Raw genomic sequence first — 17,309 nt, forward strand, 5'->3', positions numbered from 1 at the left:
AAGCCCATCAGCAATTTTTCTATATCATTAAATGCTTTTTTGTTTGGTTGTCTGCGCATGCAAATTTTTAAGTTAGAACTGTGTCATGAGATGTGATTTTCGAGTATTTTGTACTCGTAATCGTCGAATGAGTCCTCATGAACAATATTGTCTAATATTTAATTTTTTATTGTGGTTTCTTTTTCTTTCTATTCTACTGCATTTCCTGATATGCCCCTTCTTATGAAAATGATACTCACTATCTTTTCTTAATTTATCTCTATATTTCTAGTTTTCATTCAATTGGAAGGTTGAGTAACTCCAGCTCTTTTTTCCTCATTCAAATTACCATGTGGAAGAAATTTCCATTGAAATTGATATATGTTTTCTTCCACTGAAATTGATATATGTCTTATGCATATATGATTTTTTTCTTCATATTTTCATTATATTTTTAGTAACTTTGTCTACATGATTTTAATATTCCTACCATAAATATTTCATTCTCTTTGATTTATTTGCAGAGTTAGCGACGCTTGTTCAAGTAGTTATATTCATTCGTCTTAGTCAATCAAGTTTGTCCAACCAATTTGATCTTTATTCAACTCATTTGACATGTTTATATCACTTTGATACTACAACTCATTTGTCCATGCGACTACGGTGTAATAATAAAATACTTATATACTTAATTAATTATTCATGGATTGATTTTTAGTTATGCTGTATTATTGATTAATTTTAGAATGACAAATTATTTGTATTTTTCAATTTACTTTCATAGTCAATAGAAAATTTTTATAAAGCAGAATCGATCATCCATTAGAAAATATAATAATATTTTATGAAATTGAGTCGGTCATCATACACCTATTTGCCTCAACTCATTATCTCGTTCAATCTGGAGAAATTAATGTTGATAGTTTTCGGATTGAGGCCCTTGGAAAACAATTTTTAATCAATTACTCATGAACGAAACACTTAAGTTATTTTTATATGTACGGTAAAGTAGGTAAGAAAGGGATATATTAGGTAAATAGAATAAATAATGCTAGCAATTTGCAATCGGACGACGGTCGTCTTCCTTTCCGAATTAGAAATGATAATATATATGTTTCTAATAATCTCTATAGAATTTGAACTGTTTATTAGATCACATATATATCTACTTAAGTCGGACCAAATTCACATGTATTTAAATTTATAAATAGCTATAAATACTTATATATATATATATATATATTATATATATAATATATTATCCATTTAAATTTAGGATATATATATAATTTTTTATAATTCAGATATCTCATTTTTTTCAATTCAATTAATTTTAAAAATGATCGATCTAGTTTCACAAAATTTCTCAATAATTATCAGAATAAATTATGAAGTATAAATGAATCCTAACAAATGATTCAACATCATAAAACTTTCTACATATAATGTATCTAATGAGATTTAAATTTTTATAATCTAACAAGTCTGTCGTATCTCTCCTCATTGCATAATCTAGAGGTCTGTATTTATATATAACTGTGACTACTTTAGATACTCAATACCATATATTTAACTTGTTTCAAAGGCTGCATATTTAAATGGATACGAGTAAAGATAATGGTAATGGATAAGAGTAAAGATAATAATAATAATAATATATAATATATATATATATATATATATATATATATATATATATATATATATATATATATTATATGAGTTCATATATCTTTGTCAAGAAAATCAAAGTATGATCCAAGTACAGATGATCTGTTCTGCTAAGTGCTTATGGATTGATATATCCTTGATCAAGAAAATTAAATTTGATCTAAGTGGAGGAGACATAATTCGGCTTAGTGTTCGACTCCGCAACCCACTCGGCTCAATGCCTGACTCCGCAACCAACTTTGCTAGGTGCCTGTTTGAGCTCCACGCCCTAGCTCTGTGTCCGAGCTCCGATTCTATGTCTGAGCTCGAAGCTTCGAGCTTGAACTTCGTCTGAGTTTTGAGCTCTGAGCTCCAAACTTTGTGCCCGACTGGCTCTTCTCGATTGATTCCATGAATTTCAAGACAGAGGTCGACTCCTCAATCAACTTATTCTCGTCGAATCCGCGCTCTCGACCAAGTAGTCCCACTCCATCATCACTTCCCTCCTTACTCAGTTTGCCGAACCGTTGCCAGAAGGATATGTGGAATAATAAAGTATTCAATGGTAGATCACCTACCTCATTAATACAACATGGTATACCTGTACTAAATACATGGGTGACGAAATCCTCAACTACCGTGATGATAGAATATTTCTCTTATCGTCGATGTGACATCTTCTCTGACTTCTTATATATAAACCTTGCTTCTTGCTGTCGCAGGTACACATACATACACAATTAACATTTTTCACCTTTTGCATTCCTTCTCTATTTTCTGACGACGGACTAACTTGAACATCGGAACATGATTAAGTCAAACATCTCTGACCTCTGACTTCCATTTTAATTCATTTTCCTCTTTGTAATGTTAGGAGCATCTTTCTCTCTCTATATAATTAATCATCTTATTGCTATCCCTTCCACTTATCTATGATATTTATTATACGTTCAAAAAAAAGAAAAAAGAATTTGGACTTGACAGCGATTTGAGCTATTGATGAAAAATCCATAAAAGAGCATACTTTAAAAAGCATACTAAAACAATGTTTTATTTATAATTTTTTATTTAAAATAATTTTGATTAAAATTATATTATTTTAATTTAGTTTGGACCAAAACAGCTCTAAGATCAAACTGTTTTTGACTAAAATAATTTGAAGTTATTTCTACTAAAATTACTTTACTTTTGAACTATTTTAATTAAAATTATTTTAATCTTAGAGTTATTATAGTCAAAATTATTTTAATTAAAACTATTTAATCTTACAATTATTTTGATCAAAACTGTTTTATTTGTAGCTTTGATTAAAACTACTTGAAAATGATGAGACTGATGATTCATTTCTCATTATTAGATCAGTTAAAAATAAAAAAATATTTTAGATAATTTTTTAAAGTGAACTAATATTTTAATATTTCTTTTAATGGTCGATAAAGTGATCTAATATTTTTTTTCTGCGAAACTATTTCTATCCTCTTGTTTCTTTGTCCATCTGTTTTATAACGTGTAACGTGTTTGTGTGCATATTCTTTTACAATAATCATTAATAAAGTAATATAAATATAAAAAATAAATCCCACTCAAGTTTAGACTTTTATAAATAAATATCAATATGTTATTCTGAATTTCAAATTTGTCAAAATTGAAAATACAGCGAAAAATATATCACTCGTCCACTCTAGAGTTGTCAAACGACCATACGACGGACAAGTGGATCGACCCATCAACTTAACCGCCCAAAAAATTTACAATTCAATCTAATGTTAACCGCCGGTTCACGAGTTCGGTTCAACTCATATGCCTATCAAAAAATATTAAAAAATATTAAAATTTTAAAATTTATATAATTGTAATATTAAACGGATCAAGAGAAAATTTTTATAGTTTAATTACGGTTCAAATGGATCAAATCCACTAACGTCATTAAATCTTCTCCATTAATTTTAAATTTTAAAAAATAAAATAAATTTTAGTCAATCTGCAGATCAATTTATGCGGAACACGAATTGATCCCCACGGATCGGGCCTATAACGTATTCGAAATAATTATATTATATATAATATCGTATTGAAATTATGTATAAAAGTCATTGGGGTACAGTAGTGAGCCTAGGCGGATCGACTGTTCGTTCTTCATTCATCTTAAAATGAATTGAAAAATTTAAATATTAAATTCATTTAAATTATTCAAAAGGCATTGTAGAATAGTAGGTGTGATCCAACGATGTATTAAATTATAATTTAATTAAATAAAAATAAATATATTTTATATAAAAATATATTGATGGTTAAAAAAATCATAAAATTAAAAAAAAAAACCAAACCGGCTGTTACTGTTAACGACAAAGAAAAATCAAATAAATATAAAATCAATAATATATAAATTCGAGAATTTGATCTCTTTCACAAACAAATTACTTTCCTTTTGTTTGAATTTTAACGAAACAGTTTCTAGAGAAATGGGAAAATTCAAATACATCTCGGCCCAATTAGTCCGAAGCCTACGGCTGAGCCGTGGTTGGTGGCTGGTTACCGGCCTGTCACCAACCTACCGTTCCGCCTGCACCTGCAGAGATCGCGAGAGGCAAATTTCGGTGTCTGAGTGTCCGACGAGATTCCTCCTTCATCCAAATCTCTTCTTGTCTTCCTCGTTCTTCAATTCCAGAAGGTAATATTTCTTGCTTTTTTTTCCCGTATCTGATTATTCGCGTGATGGATTAGCATGGATTCGTACGTTTGGCTCCGAGAGTTTCTTCATACAAAGTTCTCTCCTTATTCAGTATCTGGAGTTTTCTTTTCTCAAGATCACGTTTGTCGCTGAAATCTCAAGAAGTCGGTTTGTGATCGCTTTTTTATTTTTACTGCATGGAGTCTGGAGACTCATATGAACTTCGTTAGGCGCATTTTTATGGTTGCGTTGATTGGATTGATAATTTGCGTTTTAATGTATCAAATTGTTTAGCTTAGTGGATGCTTCTGTATGAAGAAAGCTAACTAAGAAGATGTTGCACCTGTAGTTACTACTCATGGAAATGCGTACGGCACTTCAAATTTTCTTAATATATTTAGAAAGTTCCTGAGTTAGCTTGTAATTACTATGTTATGGTGTTTGATATCTCAATGTCCGTAAGTGAGCAATATGATTGTAGTTAGGTAGACATTAGCAATTAAAAATAAAATAAAAAATATTATGCCCAAGTCTAGCTGGAGACCTGATCATCTCACTACCCAAAAACATCCTTAATTATTAGGAAGTTGTGAAGTTTTGATTATTGTATAGTCGAACTGATGTTTACGATAAAGTAAAAATGTTGAATGGTTGTTTCCTTCAATGAGAATCTATTTTGGATTTCTTTCCCACTTTATGCAGTTTGTTTAATGAATCTACAATGTGGTGGTTCAATTTTTGCAACCTTATTCCACTTTGGTACTGTATTGATGATGACAAGAGAGGCTGTATAACTAGAAAGTACTACGCTTCAGTTCAGATATCTTTATCGTGATTTCTTTTAATTATTCTCATTTTATGACCTTCATAATGTGTTACTATCTTGTTCTTGCATCCAGATTTTGAAATAATTAGTCTTGACTGCTGACATGCGCTGTTTCTCTTTCTTGTTAACTGTTAAAAGAGTAATGTCAAACTAGAAAATATCATATATATCTTCTAGGACATAAACCCATGTGCTTGGTGACTTACTTCTAAGAAATCATAGGGATGTTATCCGGCCATGCTATTAGTCTTCATGGAAGAAGTGAATCCGATGAACTTTTATTGGAAGATCCTATATCCGAGGTCGGTGACGAAGAAGAAACATCTGGAAAGGTGATATATGCAGCCTCCTTTGACGAGCTTTCTAGAAACCACGTGCAGTATGATACAGTTATATGGGTCCTAATATCGCTGTTGCTTGTTTTGGCCTGTGGAGTTGGTATTGTTATGCTCTTGTACCTTCCTATCAGAAGATATGTGCTCCACAAGGATATTGCTTCACGTAGACTTTACATCACTTTGGATGAAATAGTTTACAAGGTACTTGCTACAAACTATTTTTTTTGTAGTTTTAGATTTTGAAGAAATTTATTTTGGTAAATCCTTTTGCTTAAGAGAGTAAGTTGTTTATGATAGTGGTTTGATTTGGTAATTGTCAAATTGTAGAATGGGAGATTTGTCAGTTCAATTGAGTCCTTTAAGTACAGGATTATTTGTTTGCTAGAATAAATTTTCAAATTTTTATCGATCGGTCCTTTAAAAGAGATCTTAATTCCTCCATATTAACCATCTTCTTCGTAACAATATTGATGCATTGAGTTTTTATGTTGCATATCAAAGTCACATTCTTGATTCAATTTGTTGTTTCATCCCTCTCTTTTGCAATCAATTCACAAGAACTTCTCATGTGCACCTCTTCCCCATTCATACAAAACTTATAAACTTCATGAATCTCTTCAACTTCCCTTATATCAATGGAGTCCTTATCTCTCTGAGTTACTGTTGTGATCTTTGTTAAGGAACACACTCCTCCATAAATGACAATACTTGTCTTCAATGAGCATTACAATCCTCACAGTCAGATCAGACATTGTTGGTTGCCCCTTTAAGCTCACAACCTTGGCACAGTGCCTACAATTGTTCTTAGTATTAAAACAATGAACCAAGGAGGTTCACCCACCTTTTCCTTGCCATCACTACCTCGGCTGCCTCCAAACCCGCCATCTCCCTCCAACCCTTCCTCTTCCAAAGCAGCACTAAAACAATCTCTCCTTCATCTTTCCCTAGAGTTGCTACCTCCACAACAAAAAACCATCTTTGGCGCTCCACACTTCTCCAAAATTGACCACATCAACTCCTCTTCGCCTACACCAAATCTGCATGTTGCAACTTTCGATAGATAGATTCCTTCTTTGAAGTGCCTTTCTATGTGCCTTTCATTTTCAACCGTGTTAGAGTTCCAAAACTCTGAATAGAGACACAAAACACAAAATTGTATTAGGGTTAACACAGACAATTTGGTAAAGAAACTCTCTCCGCTAGCCAAAGCCAATGCTCTCTTCTGATAGTAGTTCTTAGATCCCCTCCCCTTTAACTTCCCACAAACTTATAACTACACACATACTCTAAAACATGTTAACATAACTGCCACAAAGATATAATTGACTCTAAACATAAACTGTCTACTATATATTAATTCTATTCGGCCCCTTTGTGTTTTGCCCCTCTTGGAATATACAAGCCATGTTTTGGGCTTGTTTCCCCCATGATCCAGCATGTTTCCCCCATGATCCAACACCTGGTCCACATCTAGAACTTGGTTCCTATCAAACCGCTTCACATGGATGGCTACAAAGCTTTGAGTAAATATGCCTCAGGAGCTCTCCTCACCATGCATCAGGTCTACAAATGCCAAAGTAACAACAATTGGGTAACCTAAGAGACCTCTTTGTCTCGACAGATTGAGGCCCCTCTTATTTCTCACCTCCTCCTTTAATCATGTGACAATCCAAATCCCTCGTTGCCCTAGTAAACATTCTGCCTTTCATCAACATGTGGGACTTTAAGGAGGTATGTTCTTTCAACTTGATCTCCTATTAGTGGTCATAGGTGACAATGTTAACAAGAAATCTGATCCATGCAATTCTGCTTCCCTACAAATCCAAGTTGTTCTCCTTGCAGATCTACTTGCAAAATAGGCTCTCCATAGGGTATCCCACTCTCTAATTAATTCAGGTGGGCCTCATCTGATTTAGAAAAAGGAAATTATTGAATGATGATATCATTGTTGGATCTGATACAAGGATTACCTAGATTTAGTCCAATTATCTTAGCAAATAATAAACTATGATGCCTTCTGGGATTTGGTCCAGTACCTATCACAAACAACTCTCATAGTTATTTATCAAACTCGGCTGATTCTAATACAATTCGATTAAGTTGGAATGAACAGTTGTAACAAGCTATTATTTCTATAATATATTCAAACCAACTTGAGAAGAAGTGTTAAGGTTATGATGTTTATGGACAATTGTAAAGCGATAAAACTGGAAAGTGTGTTACTAATGTCTTTTATTGATCAATAATTCATATTAGGTTGAAGGGAGTTACCAGTGTGATGAACAATAATTCCCCTTAATTATATCACATGCTAATCTTATGATATGATGCTAGATTATTCAATATGATACATATTGTACATACGAATCTGATAATAATATTAGATTGTTATATATCATACATAACTTATTAATCTACTAACATGATTTCAGATTTATTTATAATAATAATTACATTTAATATCATTGTCACCATTAATATTATTTGATTTTTTTTTCACAAACTTCTCTTTAGATTCCAATCTAACTGATTCTACTAATTTGCTATTGCTGATATCCAATTTTTTTAAATGGTCAATGTCGATATTGACTGCCATGACAATACTTGTAAGGTAGATTGGGATTCATTTCAAGGTGATACAAATTCAATGGAAAACAAACTTGTAAAATTACAAGAGAAAAGAGGGGCACCCTTGTGAATTTGATTTGAGACTTAAATTGTGGCAACTTTGTTTGTGGATTAAATTCACATAACCTTGATACAATTACAATCTTCTTTTCAAAATTATTTTCAAATTAGAGGTTTTGCTATCTCACCAACAAACATTATAGACTCCATTCCTATGTGTAACTTTGTCATGGGTTGTACTCCTTTGGTTTTGGTGATTACACTCTTATCTTTCGTAGCACTATCATTTTCAGATTCTATGATGGTAGAGCTATAGAGAGCATTTTTGCCTTGTGATGAGTTGCAATGTTCCTTACTTAGGAAGGGGTGGCCAAAAGGGGGAAAAGTCAAAGATTCATTCCTTAAGGATTAAAAAGAAACTTAAGGTGCAATTAGTTTTTATTCATTGGGAGGAATGAAATAGAAAATATAAAATGCATAAATTATGTTCCTTGGAGGTTCAAATGGTGTAGCTACAACAAAACACCTAAATAGGAGATGCTGACAACCCACCTGGAGGTGAATTTTCCTTTGTAGTGGAAAATGATGTAAATTAGGAATTTAATTTTTTAAGTTTTAGACTTTGTAAAAGTTCATTTTGGCAGATCTTTTTGTGTAAGAGAGTAAATTATTTAAGATAGTTCTTTGATATGTTAATTATCTTATTAGAGAACAGAGGATCTATTCCATGTCCATTTGAGTTCTTAGGTATAAAATGATTTCTATCCTCTAATTTTGCAATTGCCTAATTTCCCATGTTAGCCATCTTGTTCATAATAATATATTTTTTTAGTGAATTGTGTTTTTGTGCTGCATCTAATCTAAACTTGTTTCTATTATTGGTTTATTACATTTGCTTCATAATTTTGTAGGTCACCAGACCATCTATTTTACCCTTATTAGGGTTGATCAAGGTTGAGCAGCGCATTCCTCTTCATGCAGTTATTGGCATTGTTATTGAGCAAGGTGCATTACTGACTATAGAAGTTTTTTACCGTTAGATTTCTTACTGTAATCCATTGATGTTCTCATGTTATTGTTAAAGACTGCATTTAAGAAACCTAGTCCATCCTCCATCATGGTGATTTAACCCATAGTTCAATTTACTCCAAGTGTATGCGATTTACTTGAAATGTAGGGTCACTTAAGATCACTCTACGTGGACTGTGGCTAGGTCCCTTTTCAAGATTCCCACTTATGTTTTTTTGAATTGCTCACTATGGCTCCAGTGTTAGTAGTCACCTGCCTTACCACATTCAATTTCAACTTATTATCTTCCATATTTAATTCATCTTCTTCCTCTTGAAAACCCACTGTTGCTGAGGTGATGCCGCCTGATCTATAGTTACCTAGACCTTGGTTGGCTACAATTAGATTTGCTAGTTGAGTATATGATTATTCTTGCATATAAGTCTTTTTTATAGGTCTGACCAATTTTGGATTGCACAACTATAAGTAATATTTTACAAGGAGTTTTTCCTTATAATTGTTTTATATCAACTGTCATGACAATCTCTCTAGCTCTTTAGAAGAATCATAATATGATTAAATATACAATTCCTTAGAAAGGAATCGTGAACATCTAGGGCTGCTGATCACTTATCCCATTTTATCAATCAATTTGGAGGAAATTTATTGCATTGATTTTCTTGTTATGGATGAGTCGTAGCATTTTGTGCTATTCGTGCTTTCAGTGTTTTATTCTGCATATTTGGTCCTTGTTTTATACTTTTATGTGCCAATCTCTCTATCAAGAACTTGCTTATCTTTTGTGATAAAAAAGAAATCGAGTAGCCTAGACTTATTCTACACAATTGCAACACACACGACTAGTAGTTTGTGAACATACTTAGGAGAACCCTAGGAATACAATGATGTTTATTCGACTTGAATTCAAGGCCTATAGGACCATCATACATTTTTATCCAAAGTAGCTTGATGGCGATTGATCAATTGGAATCATATCCAATCGACTACCAGTTGTTAAGTTGTCAACCTTTCTAATGGTAGCCATGTAGAAAATGGTAGATGAACTAACATGGCTAAAATTTGAGCTTGCTTGGGGGGGTGGGGGGGGGGGGGGGGGGGGGGGTGCTAGTAGGCATAGTCAATGCTAGGTGATGTAATGATGTCAAAAGAATCATTGTTAAAGAGAAGAGTGTTGTGTTGATATCTCATATGGATGAGGATGCCAAGATGGCTTCACATAGAGGAGGTGCTCGCAAAGGGAAAGAGTTTGTTGTTTTTGTATTCACACAAACATGCCAAGACTCACTTAGCCTAAAGGAGGAATTGGTGATAGGTATCACCATTGTGATAAGGAAAATTGTTAGTGTTTGATATTCATGTAGTTTCGTTTATTTGTGGTTGTTATTCATCAATGTAAAAGTATACTTCACCCTTTATATGAAATGACATTTGCAATTAGATCTTTAGTATTTACAACTAAGTTCCGATGATGAATTCTCTAGTGGAAATCCATCGGCAAAGAAACTCAAAACTTGCTTGAGCAATGCAAGCCCTTTTCCCTCATACTTGGGTGGAAAGGTCTTTCTTTTTTGATAATCCAGGTATCCAGACATAGCCAATGTTTCAGATTTTTTATCCCACTGGAGGAAAATATCCTGCAGTGCACCGTAATTGAGATTCAAACCGTGGGTGCTTGGTTAATTGTTGAATGCCTTGTCGTTGCACCATGCCTAGGGGGGGGGGGGGGGATGTGGAAAGGTCTTTCTTGGAACTTGAATGAAGCATAAGATGGAAATTGGAAGCACTAATCATAAGCGAGCCAACACTTTGTCCAACCATGACCTTCTGTTTGGACAACGATTGCAAGGACCACAAATTCCATCAATTCACTTGCACCATTAAAAATGCACAAACACAATATCTTCTAGGGGATTTACACTAGCAAACTTACTCAACAAATACAACAAGATATAGAACTTATAGATGGGTTTCAAGCACATTTCCTAGAAATATAAAAAGTGTGCAAATGTTAGGTTTTTACCTGGAATTCAAATTCTAACATTGCTTGTTACTCTAGCACTTCTCTAATGTTAGATGAACCAAGTGCTCACTACAAGAGTCATTCAAATGACGCGGTCTTCACCTTTGATATTATCTTCCTCACAATGTTGGATCTAAAAGAAATTGCATACTCTTTCTAACTGGTCCTCCATACTTGATCATTATTATCCAAATCAAAATTCCATGGGATTATCAATGTCAATGAGTCTCCACATTAACGTCCACATGATTGGTCATTATAACTCTTTTATCTAGGTCGATTTTACCTTCATCCAATCCACCACCATACTCCTAAGCCCCTTTGTGTCCTCATTGCCTCAAACATGATTGTTGCTTATCATCCTTTGCTTTGCATCTATCACTATGACAAACAACCAATGGTCTACTAATCCATCAAGTTGCACTCTAGATCTCCTCACAGAAAACCTAGGCCCAAACCAAGCGGCCTAGCTTGGACCTAATTCTTTTTAAAAAATAATAATGATAAAAGGGAATGTTGAAGCAACAATTATTTTTTTTCTAAAAAAACAAGATTTGCTTAAAAATAAAAATGTATTAATTGGAAGAAAGGGAGATTTGATCTAAAGATGAAAGATTTTAAAGATTTTTTTTTTAAGTGTCACAATATCTTGCTTTTATTTCTCCTCATTTTCTCAAGTATTGCTAGATTATGTCTCACATTCTCCATTTTTGTTGAGTGCTTGATTTAAGAGACGCTAGTTCTTGTTTGTCTCTTTTAACATCTCTTGTCTAAATGTTGGCATCTCTTTTGATGACTTCTCTCTCAAAGTAAAATGACCAAAAACTCAGTCTCCTCTCGACATTTCTCCCTTCTCAAGAAATATAATGGAATCCTAAGCCCTAACCCAAATTCAAATTTTCAGTTGTGCTGAAGATTCAGTCTTTGACTGGAATGTTACTGTTTTGATACCATGCCAATATTTTGACGTATTGTGTTGGTGGTAGATTGTAGGTGAAAGGTGGAAAGACATGAAGAAGAAAAAGAAGAGAACACATCTATATATCTAATTTGGACTTTATGTTCCCTCCCCAATGGTATAATTTTGACATTATATTGTATGAACACAAGGTCCAAAAAATAACAAATTTTATTTTAATTCATCTTGACATATGTTGTGCCAAGCCAAAGGATGTGTCAAGTGTTGGCATGACACAATTGACACAACAACATATAAGAGATTAGCTGTACTGAGTAGTATTGAGTTATATTAATTTATTGGAATGATACATTTTAATTGAGTTGCTTGACACGGTACGAGTTCTAACCTTAGTTTTATGTGCAACAATTCCTTCCAATACCCTCACTCTCAAGTAGGTGTTGGAACTTTAATCGGTTTTCTTTCGAACATCCACGTCTCTCATAGTAATATCCTTTTTTACTTTGTTTCTAGTGCAGTAATTCCTTGTCTTGTTGATACATTTTAAAACTCTTCACTCTGCAATATATAACAACTTGTCATTATATCCTTGCAAGCATCATAATTCTATAGTATCTTCAATTTGAGGGAGAATTAAGGAAGAAGAGTAGATCAGATGTGTGAAGATCATCATCAACTTTGTCCTTTGAAGATACTCTCTTGAATATTTTTACTCACTTTAACTGTGAGTATTATCCCTCAATTGCTACTGAACTATTGAATCACCTTTATCCTTGTCAAATGCATTTGCCAACTTTATTTATTTTTCTTTCTGTAAGATTTTTTCCATTTTGTGTAACAAGCAGAACTTATATATAATAATAATATAAACAACTTATTGTATATATATGTATGCTCCTGTTTGAAGGTGAGTGTTATGAATTATGGGACTCAATAGTTATGTGTTACGGGTTTAGTTTGGATGCTATGTCTGAGTCCTGTAGATATATATGCATCACTTATGAAAAATAATTCTTGATTCTTTTCCTTAAGAGTCTTTTTTTCTCCTTACCCTCTTTCTTTTCCTAGCTGTTGCTTCCTTGTGGGGAACAGGGAAGTTATTTTGTGAGAGATCTCCCCAATATTAAATTTTCGTTTCATTTATCTTTTACATTATAGGTTCTGCATGAAGATATCAGTTGCATCTCTAGCTTTGCTTGTATGGAATTGGGTGTTAGATGCTGTTTTATATTCCACAAATTGTGTGTTAAATGGTATTTTACTAGCTAATGATTTATGGAATAGTTGACCTTGCTAACGTAATGAATTAGCAAGTAAAGGCAAATTCTATAAATCTTTTCATCTCTGCACTTCTTTACAGTACCCTAACTAACTTGTCATTCTTTATAAACTTCTATGCTGTGTATGTATGTAAAACTATATGCGCAAGTTCCAAAGTTGCTTTCAAATGGAAAAGTTCCTAAAATATCACTTGACAAAATTTCTTAATGCTTCCAGGTTGCTTGCAATCTATTTATGGAGTACATACTTTTAGGATTGAATGTATAACTCATGGAAAAGCTGCACCTGTGGGTGAACTGCAGTTTCAAGGTGTTTCCAACCCAAGACTACTAAGCAAGGTATTTTGCCCAACTCTACAGGATTATATAGAAGTGAAAATTGATGATGTGTTAACTACTGTCATGATAACAATAAACATCATTTATGTTCTTGAGAATTCGATGAAGATACGCATCATATATTTTTCTCTCTATTTAATTCAGTTTAAATTAGCAGTTGTTCCAGCATAGTCCTATACCTAACAGCTTCTAATAGTACCTTTGGAGCACTCCTTTTTTTGTATGTATAAAGAATTCTAGTTCTGTTGTGGCAAAATAAAGAATATATTCCCTTTGAGAAAAAAAGAGAAAAATGTATGTCTTTAGATTTCTTTGAGAGACTCGTGAACACAATTTATAGTGAGGATATTGAATAAGATAGGCTCTCTTGTTGCTAGTGCTGAAGCACAATTGTTTCTGTTCTTCAAATTCAATTATTTTACAAATTTAATGCATTGGTGAGGATGATCTAATTTTGGTAACATGTTTTCTTGGTTTGAGGTTATGAATAATTGGAAAATCAGTGTTGCTGTGAATGCTTAATTTTGGGGTTCGAGAAATATGCTGTCCAAATGATCATAGGTTTGCCATTTGCTGCATGGACAAGGGAATTCAATGAATTATGGGTGGTTCAAATTCTTTACTGCAAATGCCCCTTGCAACTGTGAATTTGCATTAGAATAAGATCTTATAAGAACAAGATCTTTTCATGCTAATAGTATCTTACATAGTTACATTGCACCTCCCACTTCCACCGCATTACTGTACATGGCCTACTTATGAGACAGAACTGGATGGGTTGAAATTTGGCTGCAGTAAGTGATGGCATAATTGTTCATTGACATAGTCAAATATTCATAATTTTGTCACATTGCCCTTGAAAATTTGTATGGTTGATAGTCATGTGACATGGTGATATTGCACGAAAGCTTGTAGAAAATGTTCAAACACAGATGGCTGTTCGGAAATATATAGAAATATATTATTTTTATTTGTCCATAACCTGAAACATTTTTCTTTTTGAGCAGCATATTTCTAGCTAATCAAGTGATGCAACACTAAAATAAACCCTCAAATCACATAAAAAACTAAAACAAATTTGATGAAGCACAAAGATAACTATCTCATACAGAGAGAACAGAAACTCACAGACATAAAAAGAGAACTTATCCTTTTCAGTTATAACAATGCTGTTTTTATTTAGTGCTGGAGAGCTTTATCATGTGAGATTTGATGACACTCCAGTTGTTATATTCTCTTTTCTGAAGGCTGTTGTAGTTACATAGCTGTCATATATGATGTTGAAAATTGAATGCCAACATGCAGATTTGGTTGGCTTCTTGAAGTGCCATATTATAGTATTATCCTATATTGGTCTGAGCAAGAAGGATTAATTTCTTATGAAACTTCTCTTACTATGCAGAAACCCTGCAATAATGGTTGTTTCATCATCTCATATTCTTAGCTAGTCAATTCTGTTCCGGTATATTATACTTTTGATTTGATGCATATTCTTTTTGGTGTTTGTGAAATGGATAATTTCTGAGTCATGTTTCAATCAAGTTTTGTAGAACAACAATTAACCCCAGATTTTGCCCTTCCACCTTTCCTTTTGTCTTTTTGCAATTTCCTGCTACTCTGGTAATATTGTAATCTTTGTTATGGGTATCGTCTTCTATATGCCCTAGGTTATTATTCTAGAAGCAACAAAGAGGATTCAGGAAGTTGGTAATTGGAAGCTTACATCATTCTCTGGGGATGCATTGTCAACACCGACTATGAGATCATTGACTGATGTTCCAAATTCAAGCAGATGGAGATCTCCAAGCATGAAGGTTTGTTTTCTATAATATCTAGTTGACACATTCACTAATCTAAAATTTTGTGACTTTTCTTCTATAATGTGCTTTTTCCATGTATGATAACATTTTTGTTTAATGCCTAACCTTCATCTAATCAACATTAGTTATGTTAAGGCGATTTAGTTTACATCAGGTCTGAAGTTATGGAGCAGATCTTTGTTACCATTTTTCATTTAATTCTAGGTAGGGGTTCTATGACAGTTTTGTTTTTTAAAAAAAGGAAGGAAAATCTTTTAGAAGGATTAGTGGTAATGTTGAATTTCTTGTTGGATTTTATGTTAAGAAACCACATCCAAAATTTATGGTCAGGTTGGGTTCTATATTCACATTTGAATATATGCCCTAATATTTTATTAGGTGATTAAAATGTTTATTATGATTCATGTTTTGTTGAGAAGGACGTTGACATGTTAACTGCATCACGGTGAGAGCACCAATTTCATTTCATCTAATTCAGTGTCTCTTCTCTTCCTCAAGCCTCAAATTAAGCTTTTCAAGTATTGATCAAACCTTGCAACATCCCAGGATTAATCGGTGTAAGTTAGATACCTGTTATATATAAAAAAAAACCTTGCGACATCCCAATTGGTTAGCATATTTTTTGATTATTCAAATGCTGTATTGGTTGAGCCTGCACTGAACTGGTGGTTCACTGACAGGTCGGAGTTAGAAAAACTGCATTAATGAAACATTAACATTATACAACTCCACCGTTCATTTTCGTTGTCATAAGCAAATGCTAATAATAAGATTGAATTTTAATAAATTCAGACACTGGAAATCAACTGAAAAATATTGCAGGTCAAGGCTTCACCAAGACATGCTTTTTCTGAGGCTGGGGGTGTTGTGTCTGGTGATCTGTTGCTGCATAAAATTGAAGAAGTCAAGGAATCTGTGCAAGTAAGGATTTAAATTTCATCTCAACTACTTGATCATCCACTACTTATCGTACCTTTTCTTCTGCAGAAACTGGGATCTATGCTTGTGCAATCCAATGCTCAAGGTAACTGAGAATCTATCTTCCAAAAGCTACATGAGAAGTTGTCTCTCAATGCCTACATTGTAGATGTTTCAGATCTATATTAATTGTATTTTTTGAAACATCATTTGACATGAACAGTAAATTTACACGCAATGTTCATAGTAATAAGTGCCATCTTCAATTTCTCTTAATTACAAGCTTTCCAATTTTCTATTTCGAACCTGGCTTCTAGGATAAAAGCTTGATTCTCAAAAGGTCCTAATTTATTTTTCATATGTAATAGGTAATCTATTGTATAAAGTGCTGATATAAGAGTCTTTTGTTGGTTCGGCTAGGCATGCCAACCTATTGGGCATAACTAGGCCTGAAATTAGATGATGGGCCATGCTCGGTGGATTCACCCTAGGGCGAATTACCGCGAGTATTTCCGGATTTACTTAATAGGTGAATCACCATTGACCTCCAAGATCTAGAATTAGTTGGGTCTGTAAAAATCTAAATGTTGATAGTGGGAGATGTGGATGGTTTTCAAAATTGTCCACTTACCCCACATATAATTCTCATGATAAATTTGATGTCCAAGCAAAAAGAAAAATGAAGAGAGATCTGGGAGATCAGTTCGTTCTTGGAAGAAGAAGAACATCTAGTGTAAAAGACGAATTTGGTTCGTGAATAGTGTGAAGGGTTGTTCGTTGGTAATATTCCTTCCGACGACAAGCAAAATCATCATTCGAAAAGTGACATCTGTAAGTTTTTATTTGCTTTTATAATTAATATGCAATTATTCGTTCATGCATGTGAAATTAG

General features: G+C 33.3%; 1 protein-coding gene across 1 annotated transcript; it reads left to right on the forward strand.

Annotated features, from left to right (window-relative positions):
- Nucleotides 1–4,168: 4,168 nt before the first annotated feature.
- On the forward strand, nt 4,169–16,693 carry LOC141847770 (uncharacterized). Its single transcript, XM_074735855.1, has 7 exons — nt 4,169–4,300; nt 5,349–5,665; nt 9,004–9,097; nt 13,558–13,679; nt 15,347–15,493; nt 16,322–16,420; nt 16,487–16,693. The coding sequence occupies exons 2-7, from the start codon at nt 5,351–5,353 to the stop codon at nt 16,529–16,531; spliced, it is 822 nt and encodes a 273-aa protein (XP_074591956.1). The 5' UTR covers nt 4,169–4,300; nt 5,349–5,350; the 3' UTR covers nt 16,532–16,693.
- Nucleotides 16,694–17,309: the final 616 nt, after the last annotated feature.

Source organism: Curcuma longa, chromosome 16 (assembly GCF_044706935.1).
Source record: "Curcuma longa cultivar G26 ecotype Majalengka, Jawa Barat chromosome 16, ITB_CL_G26_1.1, whole genome shotgun sequence".
NCBI lineage: Eukaryota > Viridiplantae > Streptophyta > Magnoliopsida > Zingiberales > Zingiberaceae > Curcuma > Curcuma longa.